At 38.9% G+C, this 17,812-nt stretch overlaps 1 protein-coding gene across 8 annotated transcripts in view; it reads left to right on the top strand.

Annotated features, from left to right (window-relative positions):
- strbp (spermatid perinuclear RNA binding protein) overlaps window positions 1-17,812 on the top strand; it is a 91,774-nt gene that overhangs the window by 40,251 nt on the left and 33,711 nt on the right. For 7 of the 8 annotated variants that reach the window (XM_066713098.1, XM_066713096.1, XM_066713097.1 and 4 more), the window contains one exon: window positions 15,309-15,517. In XM_066713098.1, the coding sequence (XP_066569195.1) occupies window positions 15,515-15,517 (3 nt within the window). In that variant the 5' untranslated portion in view covers window positions 15,309-15,514. Of the gene's footprint in view, window positions 1-15,308; window positions 15,518-17,812 lie in introns of those variants that run through there. The other variant, XM_066713102.1, reaches the window with a different exon arrangement.

Genomic DNA, 17,812 nt, shown 5'->3' with positions numbered 1-17,812 from the left:
AAAGTTGCTCTTCTATCAGCTTGAATCAGTCGGCCCATTCTCCTCTGACCTCTAGCATCAACAAGGCATTTTCGCCCACAGGACTGCCGCATACTGGATGTTTTTCCCTTTTCACACCATTCTTTGTAAACCCTAGAAATGGTTGTGCGTGAAAATCCCAGTAACTGAGCAGATTGTGAAATACTCAGACCGGCCCGTCTGGCACCAACAACCATGCCACGCTCAAAATTGCTTAAATCACCTTTCTTTCCCATTTAGACATTCAGTTTGGAGTTCAGGAGATTGTCTTGACCAGGACCACACCCCTAAATGCATTGAAGCAACTGTCATGTGATTTGGTTGGTTAGATAATTGCATTAATGAGAAACTGAACAGGTGTTCCTAATAATCCTTTAGGTGAGTGTGTGTATATATATATATATATATATATATATGTATTTGGGACCAACACCTTGTAATGGATAGAACAGAATACATACAGATAGAAAAAATGCTTTCTTTCTGTTGATATCCACATATAGACATTGTGTGTGTGTGTCAGAAATGTTGTTTTTCTGTCTCATAAAAACATATGCACATTACATCTAAGCAAGTCATACATCTTAAACACTGTAACATTGAATCTGGGGGATGCCTTTTAAATAAAAAATAAAAATGCAAAGTTGCTGACCTCAGAAATGTGACTGTGGGGTTAACTCTGGTAAAAAGATGTTACTCAACATTGCAGCTAGATGATTCAGTCGACGCTGAAAAGGTGATGATAATTACTAGGTTTTCTTCAGATATTGCTGTAAATGATTGGTGCCTTGCCTGAATAAGAATGTTCTAAATAAATAAAAGGGGTATTCAAAGACATTAAGGACATTATAGAAAGTTTTGTGCCTAGAGAAGACAGATCTTGCACGCCATCGTAATGCACCTGTGGTCTCAATTGTCTTGGAACTCTAGGAAGAAAGAAGAAACTCTGTATTCTGTCACGGCATGCAGTTCTAACAGGTTGAAATTGCTTCTTTTGTTGTTTAATTTGTATAACGGTACCTTGGCAAAACCAGGTTATCAGATTAGTTCAGAGATATGAGAGATAGTTTACCACTGTTAAAGCACGTTCAAATATAGGAAAGCAAAGTGAAATAATAGTAGGCACAAATTTAAATGAGATTCGTATGTAAATTATAATAAAGATTAAGTAAAAACCAATGATTGTTATTAAAAGGGGAAAACTTCCAAATTACTATGGACATTTACTGTGGTAAACCTTCATAAGGGCTCTCTTGTAATTAGCCAGTAGAGAGGAGCTTCATTTAAAATACATTACGGGAGTTCAGACAACCCCAACAGACTTATGCAGTAGAAGGTAAATTAGTTTATTTTGGCCTAGACCCGCTTGACAAAGTGAATGATGACTAGGCCATGAGGAATAGGCTGTCAGTTCCCCCCCACTAGATGGAATTAGCCAAGGAGCTGCTACAAAGGCAGTGTGTGGGGTGGAGGAGGGATGCGCATGTGTTTGACGGATCCTTACACTTCAGAGGGCGGAAGTCGGGCGAAAGACTGTGGGATTGTCTGCCTCTCAAACATCAGTTGATGAACTCCATTTTGTGCAGTTTACACTGTGGCTCCAGTAGATTGTGTTTGACAATGTAAACTTAAATTTCAACTTCTAAACTAAAATCTTCACATTTGCCAGGTATCTGTAACAAAGAGCATAGTTGGCTGTCTTTCCATGTGAGAAAAAAAAATAAAAAATTGCCACTGTTTTATACGAAAACTGAAGGTCTATCAGTTCATCTACAGTGTTTCAGTTCCTTGTGGTTTTGCTACCTAGCTGGGCGTTGCATTCTGTATTAAGTCTTTGGATCCTCACTGTTTGATATAAGAAGACCTTGACCCCAAGGATGGAACAGATTAATCTCATTTAGTATTTTTTTTTTCTTTCTTTCTTTCACATATATATTTTTCTGGCACTGTCTTTGCAAAAAAACAATCAGTAGCGTAACAGTGTTGTAAAACATGACAATTGCAGCAGGAAAACTTGGGTATTGAAATGTGGGAAATTGTTTTTAAATTGCATTCATCATAATGGGGAATGTGTGGGAGAGCACAAAGCATTATGTTTCTTTTTTCTGAAAGTAGAACACTGCGGCATGATGTGTTTTTTTTACTGTATTTTCAGGAATGGCATGTCTGCTCATTCTTGCCATATTTTGACGAGCTTGAAAGATGCTGTGAATCGCAGTCGATCTATCATGCTTATCAAAACCTTCCCCATTTTTTAATGTCTGGTTTTGAAATCACCACGTGGGGTTTTTGATGACAGTACTGTCTGTATTATAAGCAAATACGTTTTTAATTTAATCGGAGGTGCTCTTTTTGTCAGTCTGTGGTTCGTAAAGTGCTCAGTCTCTGCTGAAGATTTTTCCTATCCGTTTTAGACAACCGCAAAACTGACAGTTGTATGGATGTTGTTGAATGTAGCATACCCCATTGGTGTATAGAATATATTTAAAGCAATTTTCATAAGGTGTCTCTTTGAGTAAACATACTTCAATCAGTTGAAATTGTTATTCATGTTCTTCTGAAAAGACTGAGAAATGTATTGTATGGAAAACAGATTACGTGTCACATGGGACTGGGGCTTACTAAATAGATGCCCTATTTAGAAATAAGAAACACCTGTTTATTTTGGAGCACGACAGGGCCCAGGCTAAATATGAGTGCATTTAATTCCTTGTGTTGCTGCCCTTTGCTTTATTCATGTAAGCACAGAGTCCTACACACTGCAGTGCAGCGCATTTCTGAACTGTGGGATTGTAGTCCATTTGTAGTCCGTCAATTATTAGAGATGTAAATGTACAGAGAGGTTTTTGGTTGAATCAGGTGAGGGTAACCTTCACATAAGCTACACAATGAAGTTCAATGAAGAGACTGACCAAAACAGAGGACAGTTAGAGTTGCTGCTCCCTAAGGCACCACAGTATATTAAACCACAATATTTTGCCAATTCTATGCATACCTCCTGAATAAACCTGCAAACTTTACAAACTTCTGTTATTTATCCTTAAAGGACAAATATATTAACTTGGCTTAACCACTAACCCCAAATTACTTATGGCCATGTTGTGCGAATAACAATATTAAAAATATTTACAATAGATTGTCTTTGTCTGCCTTCACACTGACCTTTTTCACTTTGAAGTGAAACATGCACTTATTTATTTTGCCGTGAGCATTTATTTAATGATAATCCCACATTTTGTGGACAGTGTCCTCTGATAAAATTAATTTACTGTCATAAAACACGAAAACTGGAGTGTTTTGTTTGTAGCGAGTCCTTCTGGAGGGAAAGTCATGATCGGTTTTTGCAAATTGTAAGCGTGAAGCAAAGAAATAACAATTCGTTGAACTTGCAGACAGCAGTGGAAAATAATTCAAATTGTCAATTAAATAGCTGCTAACCATGTACATTTTTTTGGTAACTTTGTGTTTTTGTCTGACACAAGGATAATTAATTGCCAAGAAAAGAATGTCTACAATATGACTCAAACTACTACCCCTCATGCCAAGGTTTGTTATGGTTTGTGTTTTTGTTTTTATTCATGCACCAATAAATACAATTGCAGTTTTATGCTTTAATTTATTTTATTTATTTAGGTTTAATTCAGATTAAGATATGATATACTGAATTATCTGTTATTGGAAGGCTGACATTTTTGTAAAGTTAATTTTTTAAGGTTAATACCTAAGACATGTACCTCCCATTCTTTTGAAAAATGAAATAAACAGCCACTTGTTCCAATTCTTCAGCATCATTGATTGTTGCACACCACTCCTCAGACCACCCTGTGTGTGAGAGGGTGTGGGCTTTGTCCTTGAACTTAACCCTCAGACAGTGTTAGGAATGTCCCAAGTTTGTGTTTAAGTAAATCTTTTGGTGATGTGCTGAATGTTCAGTGTTTGTCTAAGTAGCTTTACACATTCTCAGTAAGCAGGTTTGTTGGCTCTTTGGGATGTCTCTTGAGAATTGTCTGAAGCTGTAAAATTTAGCCAGTTTTATGGTATATTTATTTTGGCCTCCTTACAATCTGAAATACATACTGTAAAGAATTAGTTTACTCTAACAACCTCACAGCATCTTTCCACAAGCATTTGTCTTCACCTTTTTAAAGCAAGCTACTAACCCCCCCCCAATTTATACCTTCACAATCTAAACTGGTTCCACTAAAGCTACACATTGCCAGTGAGTTGAGAGAAGGATGTTTACTGTAAAATAAATCCCATCATTTCACTTGACATTTTTCATGCAGCTGTTTGGATTGTTCTTCCTCGCTGTGAGACTACAGTGTAATCTAATAACCGCGGCAATGTTATATCATTGAGAGTGTAAGTGATGCGGTGTTGGCTAAAGTTGTCTTTCTGAATGATTAACTGGAAATTGATTAGGGCCCATGTACCTAGAGGGGAAAAATATTATTCTTATTTTATTTTAAAGTGAGTCATGAAATAAAGCAAACAAATCTCCACAGCAGGTGATGGGTGAGAGCTGGCAGACACAGCCCCCTCCTCCATGCCAGTCAGCCCTGCGTGGAAAGAGGATCTGCAGTAGTTGCATTTCTGCGATTGGCCACATTTGTTTGAATAAGACCTATAAATATACAGTATCTCTGTGCGGTTTCTGTGTAAAGAGAGGGGTTTTCCTTTTTCCCCGCAAGCAGGAAGAAGTTACAAACAAGACACTGCCCATTACTGTCTTCCACAGCTCTGTCGTGTAACAGGGATTGAAATTCCTGACTAAGAGCATGTGACCTCCCAGGATCTGGGCTTCAACACTGGATGTTTTTCATTGTACGTCTGCTTAAAATGTGCTGCTCTGGCCCCTACTGTATTGACCCTTGGCTCTTTGGGGAAAGGAACTTGTAATATCTTGGCAGACTCACTATATTCATGGACTGTTTTTGCTTTGAAGGTTTTCCTTTTTTTGTTTTTTTTCCACTCCTTTTCCTTTTTTTGGTCTGCACAGTGACCCGTTGGCAGAGACAAAGAAAAAAAAATAGCACACAAATTAAAATATTTATGAAAGTGTATGCAGCCGTCTGTAAATCCTGAATTAATGTGGTCGAAGGAATGGCCAGGGCATATTAGTGTGAGCTGTGCGAGCGGATTGTTGCTGAGATGAGTGCGACGGCAAGCCAAAGAATGTCTGCTGTTTGCCAGAATGCTCCCTCAATCTCACAAAAAAGTAAATTATAATGAAGGGATAAATACAGTAAGCCGTCACTAAAACAACAAGAGTTTACATACACGCCATGCTTTTGCTTAACATGCTCCTGGTCGGGTGTCCAGTGTGAGTGTCTGCTAGCAACATGAATTGAATGGTTTATTTTTAGTTATTATGATGCAAAAGTCAGGTTGAGTACTGATGTTGTCCGTCTGGAGACTTCCCTGCCTTGGAAGCTGAAATGAGCACCTTGCAGGTGGACCAGTGGTGCTTTATTGGCCTTTTTCTCCATTCACAGTTTCATTTGTTCCACTTGCATGCACAGAGGGGATGCTATACTCTGCGACTCATGACAAATACCAAAGCAGCAGGGGAAAGAAATAGATACAAAACATAAATGACTATTAAGTCCTTGGGAGCTCCACAAATCTGTTACATATTTGAAGAGTGGGATGCATGTACTAAAATGCAGAAATGAGAGAGAGAGCTTTGTTTTCTCATGTTATTTTTTGGCAGTGGATACAAACACCCACTATTTCTGAAACTAGATTATTTTTCATATCCTCATGCATTTCTGCAGCTAACTTGGTAGTAACTAAATCAATTAGGTTTTCATGTACTTATTTCAGGGCAGTATATATTATTGCCGTGAAACTGTCATTGGAAGACCAGCAGCAAAGGAACAGAACCTCAGATTCTCATTCAGTTTCAGACTTTTGACCCTGACCCTTGTCCAGAAAAAAATGATACGCAAAAGGGATTCCCCCCACCCTCCCCAACACCTACACAAAAACTGTAAGCTCAAACATAATGTTTATCAATCGCTCTCAAAAGTGTATAGTGAGTAGGGACAGCGCACATGCATTGAAAGGACACCCTACTTTGCAGAGCGCACATTTAGATGAATTTACAGTGAGGGGAAAAAATATTTGATCCCCAGCTGATTTTGTACGTTTGCCCACTGACAAAGAAATGATCAGTCTATAATTTTAATGGTACGTGTATTTTAACAGTGAGAGACAGAATAACAACAATAACAAAAATCCAGAAAAATACATTTCAAAACAGTTATAAATTGATTTGCATGTTAATGAGGGAAATAAGTATTTGATCCCCTATCAATCAACAAGATTTCTGGGTCCCAGGTGTCTTTTATACAGGTAACGAGCTGATATTAGGAGCACTCTCTTAAAGGTTACCTGTATAAAAGACACCTGTCCACGGAAGCAATCAATCAATCAATCAGATTCCAAACTCTCCACCATGGCCAAGACCAAAGAGCTGTCCAAGGATGTCAGGGACAAGATTGTAGACCTACACAAGGCTGGAATGGGCTACAAGACCATCGCCAAGCAGCTTGGTGAGAAGGTGACAACAGTTGGTGCGATTATTCGCGAATGGAAGAAACACAAAATAACTGTCAGTCTCCCTCGGTCTGGGTTTCCATGCAAGATCTCTCCTCGTGGAGTTTCAATGATCATGAGAACGGTGAGGAATCAGCCCAGAACTACACGGGAGGATCTTGTTAATGATCTCAAGGCAGCTGGAACTATAGTCACCAAGAAAACAATTGGTAACACACTACACCGTGAAGGACTGAAATCTTGCAGCGCCCGCAAGGTCCCCCTGCTCAAGAAAGCACATGTACAGGCCTGTCTGAAGTTTGCCAACATCTGAATGATTCAGAGGAGAACTGGGTGAAAGTGTTGTGGTCAGAAGAGACCAAAATCAAGCTCTTTGGCATCAACTCAACTCGCCGTGTTTGGAGGAGGAGGAATGACCCCAAGAACACCATCCCCACCGTCAAACATGGAGGTGGAAACATTATGCTTTGGGGGTGTTTTTCTGCTAAGGGGACAGGACAACTGCACCGCATCAAAAGGACGATGGACGGGGCCATGTACCGTCGAATCTTGGGTGAGAACCTTCTTCCCTCAGCCAGGGCATTGAAAATGGGTCGTGGATGGGTATTCCAGCATGACAATGACCCAAAACACACAGCCAAGGCAACAAAGGAGTGGCTCAAGAAGAAGCACATTAAGGTCCTGGAGTGGCCTAGCCAGTCTCCAGACCTTAATCCCATATAAAATCTGTGGAGGGAGTTGAAGGCTCGAGTTGCCAAACGTCAGCCTCGAAACCTTAATGACTTGGAGAGGATCTGCAAAGAGGAGTGGGACAAAATCCCTCCTGAGATGTGTGCAAACCTGGTGGCCAACTACAAGAAACGTCTGACCTCTGTGATTGCCAACAAGGGTTTTGCCACCAAGTACTAAGTCGAAGGGGTCAAATACTTATTTCACTATTAACATGCAAATCAATTTATAACTTTTTTGAAATGCGTTTTTCTGGATTTTTTTGTTGTTATTCTGTCTCTCACTGTTAAAATACACCTACCATTAAAATTATAGACTGATCATTTCTTTGTCAGTGGGCAAACATACAAAATCAGCACGGGATCAAATACTTTTTTCCCCCACTGTAGATTAGTTCTGTATGAGACTGCTTCAAAGGGTGAGAAAGCCGATCTCTTCTGATGGGTGACAAGTTCCAAACGCCTGAAGTCCCCTGATTGTCTCGTTGAGGACTCTTACCAACCTCAGGTATTCTTCTTAAATACTTGACTTCTCTGTCGCTCCACCGACGCACACTTAAGTGGATTCTAAATGTCCTTAAAAAAAAACACCAGGGTGTTTACTTAAAGATGACTGTAGGTTATTAGTCTGGTCGGGATATTCTGACCTTTTATTAACTCTGAGGCTTTAAGTGTCTTGTTCAGTATGTCAAGTAAGCTGTTGCTGTATTCACCCATAAATAGGTTAAGCTGTGTAAGTGTTTGCAGACATGTGCTCCCGGTAGTTTGAGAGAAGATTGACTTCCTCAGGATGACTGATTCTGCCGAGGATTTTTTTATTTTCCTTTTTTCTTTCTCTCCCCCCCTCTTTCCACATCCCAGCTACTTACCACTCTGTCCCTGGGTGTCATCTTAATGCTCCACTAATGACTGAAATGCTTATCTTGTGTTCTGAGGACGCAGAGTAAGTCTTCCTGTATTGCTTGCTGACATGTGAAATTTCGGAAGAGGACAGAGTGCCTAATTGGATAGATTGATGCTGCATGATTGCTTTGCAGATGCTGTGTGCATCACGAGTCCATGAACCTGATCATGGAAAAGGTCACTGGTCTGTGTAATACCGAGGGTTGCACCGCCATTTAAATTGTCACTTTCAGCTGGTGTAGATGATGAATACAGTTCATCTCTTTCACAGCAACCCTCTGCGTAAGAAATCAATGTGACTGAGTCCACTTCTTTCATTTCAGCTTCTACAGGACAGCGGTATGTGTTTACTGTAGCAGGCTGGGAAGTACAAGTCTTTAAATGTTAGGAAAATAGTCGCCAAATAGGTCACACACAAGCCATGTAGACCACTTTTTTGCTCCTTGCAGATCTATGTGCATGTGTCTGTCTTTTTTTTTTTTAATTTCTTGTAGAAAATTTGATTTTAGAAATGTCGTTTCTCTGCATCTGTGTACTTTTAAATTATTTGTCATAGTGATCGGAAGTCTGCGTTGTGTTTTATGAGGAAATAAATATGAATCTAGTTCTCTGTGGATTCAAAAATATACCAGCTCTACCTTTCTGTGTGAGTATCCTTTAAAAAATAAAATTAACTTTACTTACTGTAGTAGCACCTTTTTCTTTTTTTTTTTTTCTTTTTTAATGCTGACACCCTTATCCAGGTCGATTTTACTATCCTGAGAAAGCACGGAAAAATCTTTCATGAGAGCAATGTTCCGGACAAAGTGGATAAACCTGTTAGCATTGCAATACTGGAGAGATCACAGCTAGACCGCTTGTACTGTGATCATATTTTGTAGAGCTTTGGGAGCTATTTAAAGGGCACCATTTCTTAGCCCTAATGACCTTACCTGAAAAACAACATAAAACAGTAATTTCCTTTACTGTTGCTGAATGGTGGAATTAGTTGCTATTCATTCACTGTCCATGCTCTAAGCCAAAATGGTTTTCTTTGATAGGCTTAGGCTGTGCAGGTCCCAGCATGGAGTAGCCCAGTGTTTCTGAGTTTTCAGAGATCTTCAATCTATTTCTGAAATTAAAAGTAGCAGATTAGTTTTGGAAGCCCTTCAACAAAGGCAATAAATACTGCATCCATTTCAGACCAGTGCTGTGCATTTACCTTCTGCTGGCTCAGTAAGACAGAATCGGTTCTGTACCGCTCAGTCTTGGCCAAATACAGCAACTAAAAACAGCTGAGGAAGATCACAAACTCTTTCAAGTTGCAAGTGAGTGAATCATATTCTCAATAATGTTTTTAACTAATTGTCATTAAGTGTGCCTGTGTTGTAGTTTGACTTGCAAAATAATGGCCAAGAACTTGTGATGTAGCTCATTGAGTAATGCCTGAATGGAGCTGCATTTTGCATCCTGGGCTGGTGGCCAACCAAAACCTTCCCATTACTTTTACAATCTGCTTCCTCGATGATCATTTTTAAAAACGCCAGTACACAAATTGATTGTCCCAGACAACTAACATAGACTACTGTCTCAATTTTGTTTTCTTCTGATTAGAGCTGAGCTGCTCTTTTGTTTAGGCTGCTGGTAATTCTCAGTTCCTCTTCGAAAAGTTACTGTGAATGTATTTTTTTTTATCATGAGCTCAGCCCGTAATGAGATTAAACTTAGCAGCCATATACCATCTTAACATTAAGTTTAAAAATAAACATAATCCTGCATCTCCCCATGATGTGAAATATGTATGGTGAGGGTCTTTGCTCTCATGTTCCTGGTTTCATTAGTGTCATTTTAAAATGCAATTTGAACTGTGTGATTTGTATTACAAGTTACTTCTTCCCCCTTTTTAAATTCCCTTTAAGGATGCAATGGCAATATTTGTATGTACGCAAAGTGAGAGTTGGCGAGTGACTTGTCTGGAGGTAATGCTGGCACAGATGGGAGTCTCAGGTCTTCACGGTTCATTTTATTTTTGTGTGAGGTTTGCAATGCAAGACTGTGTTCTGCCGAGAGCACTTCATTCTAATGATGGGGACGAGAGCGGGGCCTTTTTCTGCTGCCTTTTTCACCATGTTTGCTAGACTAAAAAAAAACTGGCAGCGGCACCTGACTTCCACTGAGGAACTAGCCTACTTTTTCTGATGAAGATAAAAAATGCTGTTGTATTTTGGATGTCCCCAGTATATTTTTTTCTAATCTTTAGAATACTAAAGAAAAACCAAATTGGTGGGTCACAAATGATACATGTGTTTTTAAACTTGTGAAGGGACCCTCTGCTTTTTATATTTGAGAAACCCAGGCTTTAAAAGTCGATAAAAGTGTAAGGAAAATACCCCACTGCTTTATATTGTCATTTAAACTTGGGAAAAACATGTAATGTGTGCCTTCCAAGAGAATGACACAGTAGTCTATAGTGTTTTCATTCCTCACACCTTTTCCTATCTGTCTATTGAGATAAAGGAAATGCAAGACAACATTAAGCTACAACAAGATTTTTTTTTATATATATGTTCAAGACCAGTGCTAATGTATGGGGTTACCTAACCACAAACCTTTAATTACTGCAAAAACCTGTTTTAAGTGTTACAGGAAAATTAGGATTTTCAAGTTTCCACTCAGACATCCTTTAGGCAGTCATACGTAGAGTGCTGTTTTCAATTTCATATTATTGCAGAGAACTAATTAGAAATTGCTGAAAAACTTTCCCCCCTTAGTGTAATACGGTATGTATGATAAATGAGGTTTTTTGTGTGCGTTTTATTTGCAGTTCTTGGATTTCGTATCCCTGGAGGAATGTAGACTTACTGTTCCAGTCTTTGCCGCACTGAGTGCTGAGCTGTTTTTTAGCAGTGCGTTATGACGTCTGTGTATTGCAGTTGTAGCTAGCACCTATTCGCTGACTGTACAGAATACATTGCTGCGCTGCCATCGCCTATGCTACATCTCAATCAAAGCCTAAAGCATCTGTTTGAGGCTTAAGGCTCAAAGCTTCCCTGTCGTGACACATGTTTGACAGGCTTGAAGATGCTTGTATGGAAAAAGTAAACTCAGTTTGTTCACAATAATCCTGAGGGTAATAAATATTAGTTGAAGCTTGTTTTAATGTGTATGTGTGTATAGATACACACACACACACAAGTGGAAACATCTTTGGCAGGCCTTTATCCAGCAGTAGAACGATACATGCTAATGATGATGATGATGGTATATATAATTGTGTGTTTTTTGTTTCTTACCATATTCTGTCATTGTTTCTTAATTTTTCTAGATTTTATTTTTTCACTCCAAAACTGCTAGCTGGCATTGCAGTGATCTTAGGTGTCAGTAGATTATTTCTGAGTGCGCTGACCACTGGTACATTCAGATGATTAGGAGCCTCTGATAACGCAGAGTTATCTTTCAGTTTTCTTTTGTAATTTGGCCGCTGTATTTAGAGAGCACGGGGGAAGGTGAAGCTCCTCACTGGAGACTAAGTCCTCCATCTGTTCAGCCTAGCGCTGACGTTTGGCGAATGGTCGGGGCATCTTCCACCAACGTCACTTAATCTTGACCTAAAAGAACCACTTCTCCTTTACTCAATGAAGTGTCACACAGTGGAGAGTTACAGAAAGTGTTACACACACCGCAGACACGTCCTTGTCCCAGAAATGGTTTGAAGTACAACATTAGTCTTTCTTTAGCTGAAACATAACAAGAAATTCATGAAAAAATAATGGGAACATTGAGTCGGTAATTTAAATGGTGCTCTGGCTGTTACCCTGTAGTTGTTTTGGACCTTTTATTTGTGTCATTATGGAATTCAATATTACTTGAAGGGAATGTGAATACAGCCTTAAGGGAGACTTGTATCATTAAACACTGGCTCTGTTTTTTGAAGAAACTGAGGTCCTACAGACCATAGACTTGGCACGATTTACAACACATTGATCAAATGAACCTGGTCTATTTTAATTTTCACTTGCACCTTTTCTCTCTCTCTCTCTCTCTCTCTCTCTGGTTAAAATGATAAGATGTAACAAACATAATAGTTCTGAAGTTTAAGACTTATGGGTGTTGGTTCTGTCAAATCGGCTCAGGAGGGATGTTTTACAGTGGTTTACAGTTTATGGTGGCTGGACAGACGGCAGACCTCTAGTGCCCATACGTTTTCATGTGTATGTGTATATCAACAACCCCTGAAATCAGATTGAGTGTGCTGTAATTATTGACATATTTGTGTGTGCTTTGTCTTGCATTGAACATGGTCTTCTGTGTCAATGAGAGTTTCTGTTTAGCGATTGCTCACAAGACCAGGTGTTTTGCAGTGGCTGTTTGAAAGCGATGAGGACTGGCTTTGTAAAGCATCTTATTTTTTTTCTGTGCACTTCTCTGTAAGAAAGCCCTTTTCCCCTGGATGGGTCAAGTGGAGTCTGACTGGAAATTCTTTTGCAGTGTTTTTTCGTTGTTATATGGAGAAGCTTGCTTCCTGCAGTTTATTTTCAATTCCTTGATTTGTGCATGAGGTTGAAGCATGAGAAATGTGGTAATTAATCAGCTCTAGTTTTGCAGTTTTTGTCCAGCAGTCATAATGACAATAACAATTTGTAATCCTTGAACAAATTGAGTATTCGGTATACATTGAAATTACATAATTAATTTAAATTAACATATTAAATCTATTTTCTTGTCCACGCACAGAATCAATTATGTTCTATATTGCTGTAAGTTCTGCATGTCAAATATGAACTATGAACATAGAAGTAATTTAGATATACTGTGATTAGTGAAATATGAAATTTAACTGGACATTTTCTCAAAAAGGCGCCTTAAACCTATTCTATAATGTCAAAAATTCAGTTATTCAAAATTGAGCAAAATCACAGAATCTCTAAAGTAAAAAGGGCTTTTTTTCTCTCTCTCTTTCTTTAGTGGAAGAAGACAGAAATTGAAACCTTTACTTTCAATTTTTATTAGATATTCATCTGTAATAAATCACTTGAGAGAAATATTCTGTGCAGATCTTTTCTCTATTAGGTTCTCCGAAATGAACCTAGAGACTCCCATACTCCACTTTTTGCTGCACGGTATTTTGTTCAGTAACTAAATGACTTTCCCATTTGTCATGGAATGAGATATGAATGAATTATTTAATACACAGATCCAGTACCCATGCTGCAGACAAGAGTATGGGGTTTCACTTTAAGGGTTGGAGTATTGGGTTTTCTCATTACAAGGAAATTATTATTAATAAATCATTTTGAGTTTCAATTTATTTTCATCATCGTTGCTCTGAACTGAGGATTTTCAATTGCAATGGCATGGAATATACAGAGAGAATAAGACCAGAACCTGAAAACTGTTTCTCAATAAAAAGTAGAAAAGGTGGACAGTGTTTTTGCTGTTATTTTGAAATTGTGTCTTTGTTAGATTAAATTTATGAAGCAGGCATTTCTTTTTTAATTGATATGATACAATTATGAAGAAACCTGAACATTTCTTGTTTTTAATTTAAGTTAAATGTATAGCTAGACTTCAGCAACCCAGTACCCTTTCTGTTGCCTTATGGTCTGTAATGGGAACCGTTTTATGTTTTGTGGAGTTCATAAACTGAGGTTTGGGAGGAACAAACCCCAGTCCTGATTTCCATCCTCCCAAGACTAAGTATCCGGCACGTGCACTTTCCGAGCATTCATCAGCTGGCATCCCTCCCCTCCCCTCGTCTCATATCCTAGTTGTCGTTCCTCTATTTATGTTCCACTATATATGTCTATTGGGGTTGTCTGAACTACTAAACCATCATAAAATAAACACTGTAGCCTTTGGAAAGATATAATTGTATTACAAACAATCAGTTCACTTTTCATCTCATTCACACTGATTGTTCAGGAGGTAAAGTTGAACACCCTGTTTGTTTACTTTCCCACACTACATCACAACCTGAAAAGCTACACAATCCTCCCACATGGCTACAGCTAAATCGAAAGACTGGACACTGTCAGATTCTCTTGGGGGACTTACCAGAAGTCTTGCAATGCTTGGGTATGCTGAGCTCTAGAATTAGTACCTTGTTTCGCCCACAGGAAAATTGAATTATGGAAACTCCTGGAATATTAAAGATGATGAGGATTAAAGGGTTTGACTTCAGTGACTCCAGTTAATCTTACGTACATATATTATTCTAAATCCGAAATAAATTAAATTAAAATGTCAATGTATAGGCTCTATGTTTGAGTGCTCAGGATAGGCAGGTGCCTTTCTGTTCAGTGGACTTTGTGGACTTGTTGGATTCAGTTACTATGGAATGGTCGTTTTCAATTTTTTTGCACAGCAACTGGACTACTCTTGTGGAGATGTAATCCATGGTGATGAAACTGAAGTGCATCAGAATTCAAGGGTTCTCACTTAAAAAATAAATAAATAAATAAATAAAGCTGCAGCTATTTGAATTGTAAATTTTTAAACACTTGCATGAGAAATCTGTGATCAGCTAAAGAAGACTGTTTTAATGCGCTCAATTTAGGCCATCAATACTTCAAGGAAGCACAGCTTAAGCCATTTACTCATTCGTAACTTCATGCAGGTCATAAAATATGTACGGCGCTGTTATATCTGGCATCGCAGAGGCTGTGTACCTGGCTTTGATCAAGCAAGACAGAAAAGTAACATTAAGTGTAATTTTCACTTTGATAATAGCGTGGAATATCTAACCTATTCGAGGAACTGGAAGTCTAGCAAAGCGCAGTTGATTTAAGCGTACTCCTGAATTCAGTTCTCCGGGCTCCTTGGGGAAAATGTGTTGTATTCAACCTTTAACGATGTGACAGTTTCCAATATGGTTCCTTCCTTCTGCTGCACGGTAGCTCCCACTGGTTCTGACAACACTGTAAAAATAATCACATTTTTATAACTGTATTTTTATTTGTATATTTATTTCCCCTTCTCCAGTAGATATCCCTGTGTCACCTTAAGTCTTAAGTCATAGGGTGTGGGTACTCATTATCAACAGCTTTATTATCATATTTCTGCTTTTGTGTTCTAGTTTCAAGGCGTTTCATTCATGGCTGTTCTCTTCTACCTCACCAGGTGACTTTCTCCAGGAAGCTTCCCGACGAGACTCCTCTTTACTATTTTAATATCCCAGCTGTCAGGGAAATTTGAGGGGAGCTTATGAAGAAGTTGTGTCTGGGGAAGCAGCGCCTTGTGAAGACCACTCTGAGCGAGACCCAGAGATCAGAGGGCGAGGAGGAAGAGGAGGCAGAAGGCACTCTGTCGCAGCCCAGCGCACAAGCATGGTAAGTCCGCTCTCCCCCCGCCTGCCTGTGCATCGACGTGTGTGTGTGTGACCTTGTCAGAGCCATCCACCGCACACGCACAGGAGATGAGATGAGAGAAAGAGAGAGCGAGAAGGAGGCAGGAAGAGGGGGAAAAAGGAAGTGAAAATGGTTCTGCCAGAGTTCAGGAGCAAATCAGGGTCTACCTGGGTGATTTAATGTGCTGGGATACACAACTGTAGTAAAGAGAGATCACATTGTGATTTATTGCTTTCACCTTAAAACCACAGAAAGAAGCCTCCCGAGACTGCAGTACATGAATTATTAAAAGCAAGAAAGAAGAAGAAAAAAAATAGGACGATGTTCATAAATAACATTCTCTAATGAATCCCGAGTTAACGTGCTGCTGTTAACTGCTGGGTGACCTTGAGCTTTTCTGCGCACAGTTTCACATTTTATTGTGCTGTATAGCATATCTTTGTCTCTCCTGACGTTTTTTCTTTTAAGGTAAGAATCAGTGATATTTTGGAGAGAGAGTAATGAAATCTCGACGACTGTATCACTCAGCTGAGCAGTCAGGTTAGAAGGAGGGATGTTAAACTTGTCAATGCATTCAATGCAGGGCTTAAATCACTCGCTGATGGTGCTTATCAGGTGGTGTTTTTTCCCTGATCACTTTGAAAAGGAAGTCTTTATTTTCCCCTCTCCATTCAATTAATAACAGACAAGAGTGAAAATTGGGATGATTTGGGTACATAAAAAAATATAACCTAAAACTGATTCACAGCTTGTAAGGTGCAATGTGTCTGAATATATGAATCAGAAAATGAATTTTTAATGCGTTGTGCCGGGAGCAAGTCTAGGCACATTGGTACCTGCCGTAGTTTATCTTGCAGCTTTCAATATTCACTCAAAATTGTCGCTAAAAGGAGAACAAAAAAATAATGTGGAAATGCGTGGGTCGTGTATGATTTGATTAATCCTACAAAGCAAGATATCGGCATCTTACACTGTAGCAACAAAATGCATTGTTAATGTGTCACTCGCTGACTGATGCATCTCCTTCAGTTTTGTATCGGGTGGCAGTGGGGCTGCAATTTGCATAGCAGTTTCTTCCATTTCGGGATTTATAGGCTATTGGCTGGTCTATCGATGAAGCAGAAAAATCTGTATTTTTAACTGCAAAGCATTCTTAGAACAAAATAGCTTGCTCGAAATACACAACACCTTGTCAGCTGATATACATGAAAAGGAAGAATTGCTGTATTGGGAGTCCTATTTCAGTAAAGTAGGTTTTGTGTTTTTCAGATAGGAAAAAAACTGCTTGGTCTTGGTTATCTGTAAATTTATATTTGTTATTGGTTAATTGTTAAAATAATCGCAAGCTGACCCATAAGAAGGCCAGCATTGATTGAAAACTTTGTGTTTCTTGAAATACATTTAACCACCCAAGGAAATGCTACATAACAGTAGAAGAATACAGAGGAGATGCAAGGAATGTTGACATGGCAATCTGTTTCAGCGCAGACTGGAGTAAGGACTAGTGGAGTAAGCTGTCTGAACTTGGCCTGATCTGCTGCCAGCCATTTTCTCTCTCTCTTGCTCTCTCTCTTCAGTGGGTTTCTACTGAAGTCCACCGAAACTGACAGCCCTCAGACAATTTTCTGTCTGTGTCCATGGGGAAATGTGTGCCCATGGGGAAATGAATACTAATCCCAAGCCACTACTGGAGATGCGGAACAACTGGCACAGCTGGCACAGTTGGACATTTCCCCTGACATCAAATTCCGATTGGGACCACTGGTCATTCGAGCAGTTTAAATGTTTTGCAGATGTTCAAATTGAAGTAAATATTGCATATATAAAGCATTTCATGTTCTAAAAAGAAAATACTATTATTATTTTTATTATTAATAATCATAATAATAATCATAATAATGATGTTCATAATTATATGTTGCATTTATATAGTTTTTATCCCTGAGGATCCCAAATTACCTTAAAGCTATGAATATTCGTGCACAGCTTTAATGTAGTTTAGAGAAATGGAACATGCAAGGTTGTCATGTATTGCTAGGGATGTCTTAAAGAGTAGAGATGTATATAAAGCAGTTAGTGATTGGCATATATTGGCAGAATGTATTGGCCCTGAATTAGATATCAATTCACTATTCATTTGTATCATTGTATTTTACTGTTTGCGTTAATGTGTTGATTAAACGTGTCTATATGTTAACAGTAAATGTCTTAGTAATTGATGCTGTTTAATACTCTGTGTAATAGTGCTGCATGTGGCTGGCGTTTGTGGGAACGACG

The sequence above is a fragment of the Amia ocellicauda genome, chromosome 9 (assembly GCF_036373705.1).
Source record: "Amia ocellicauda isolate fAmiCal2 chromosome 9, fAmiCal2.hap1, whole genome shotgun sequence".
Classification (NCBI taxonomy): domain Eukaryota; kingdom Metazoa; phylum Chordata; class Actinopteri; order Amiiformes; family Amiidae; genus Amia; species Amia ocellicauda.
The sequence above is the reverse complement of the archived record's forward strand: the minus strand, read 5'-3'. Positions and strand labels throughout refer to the sequence as shown.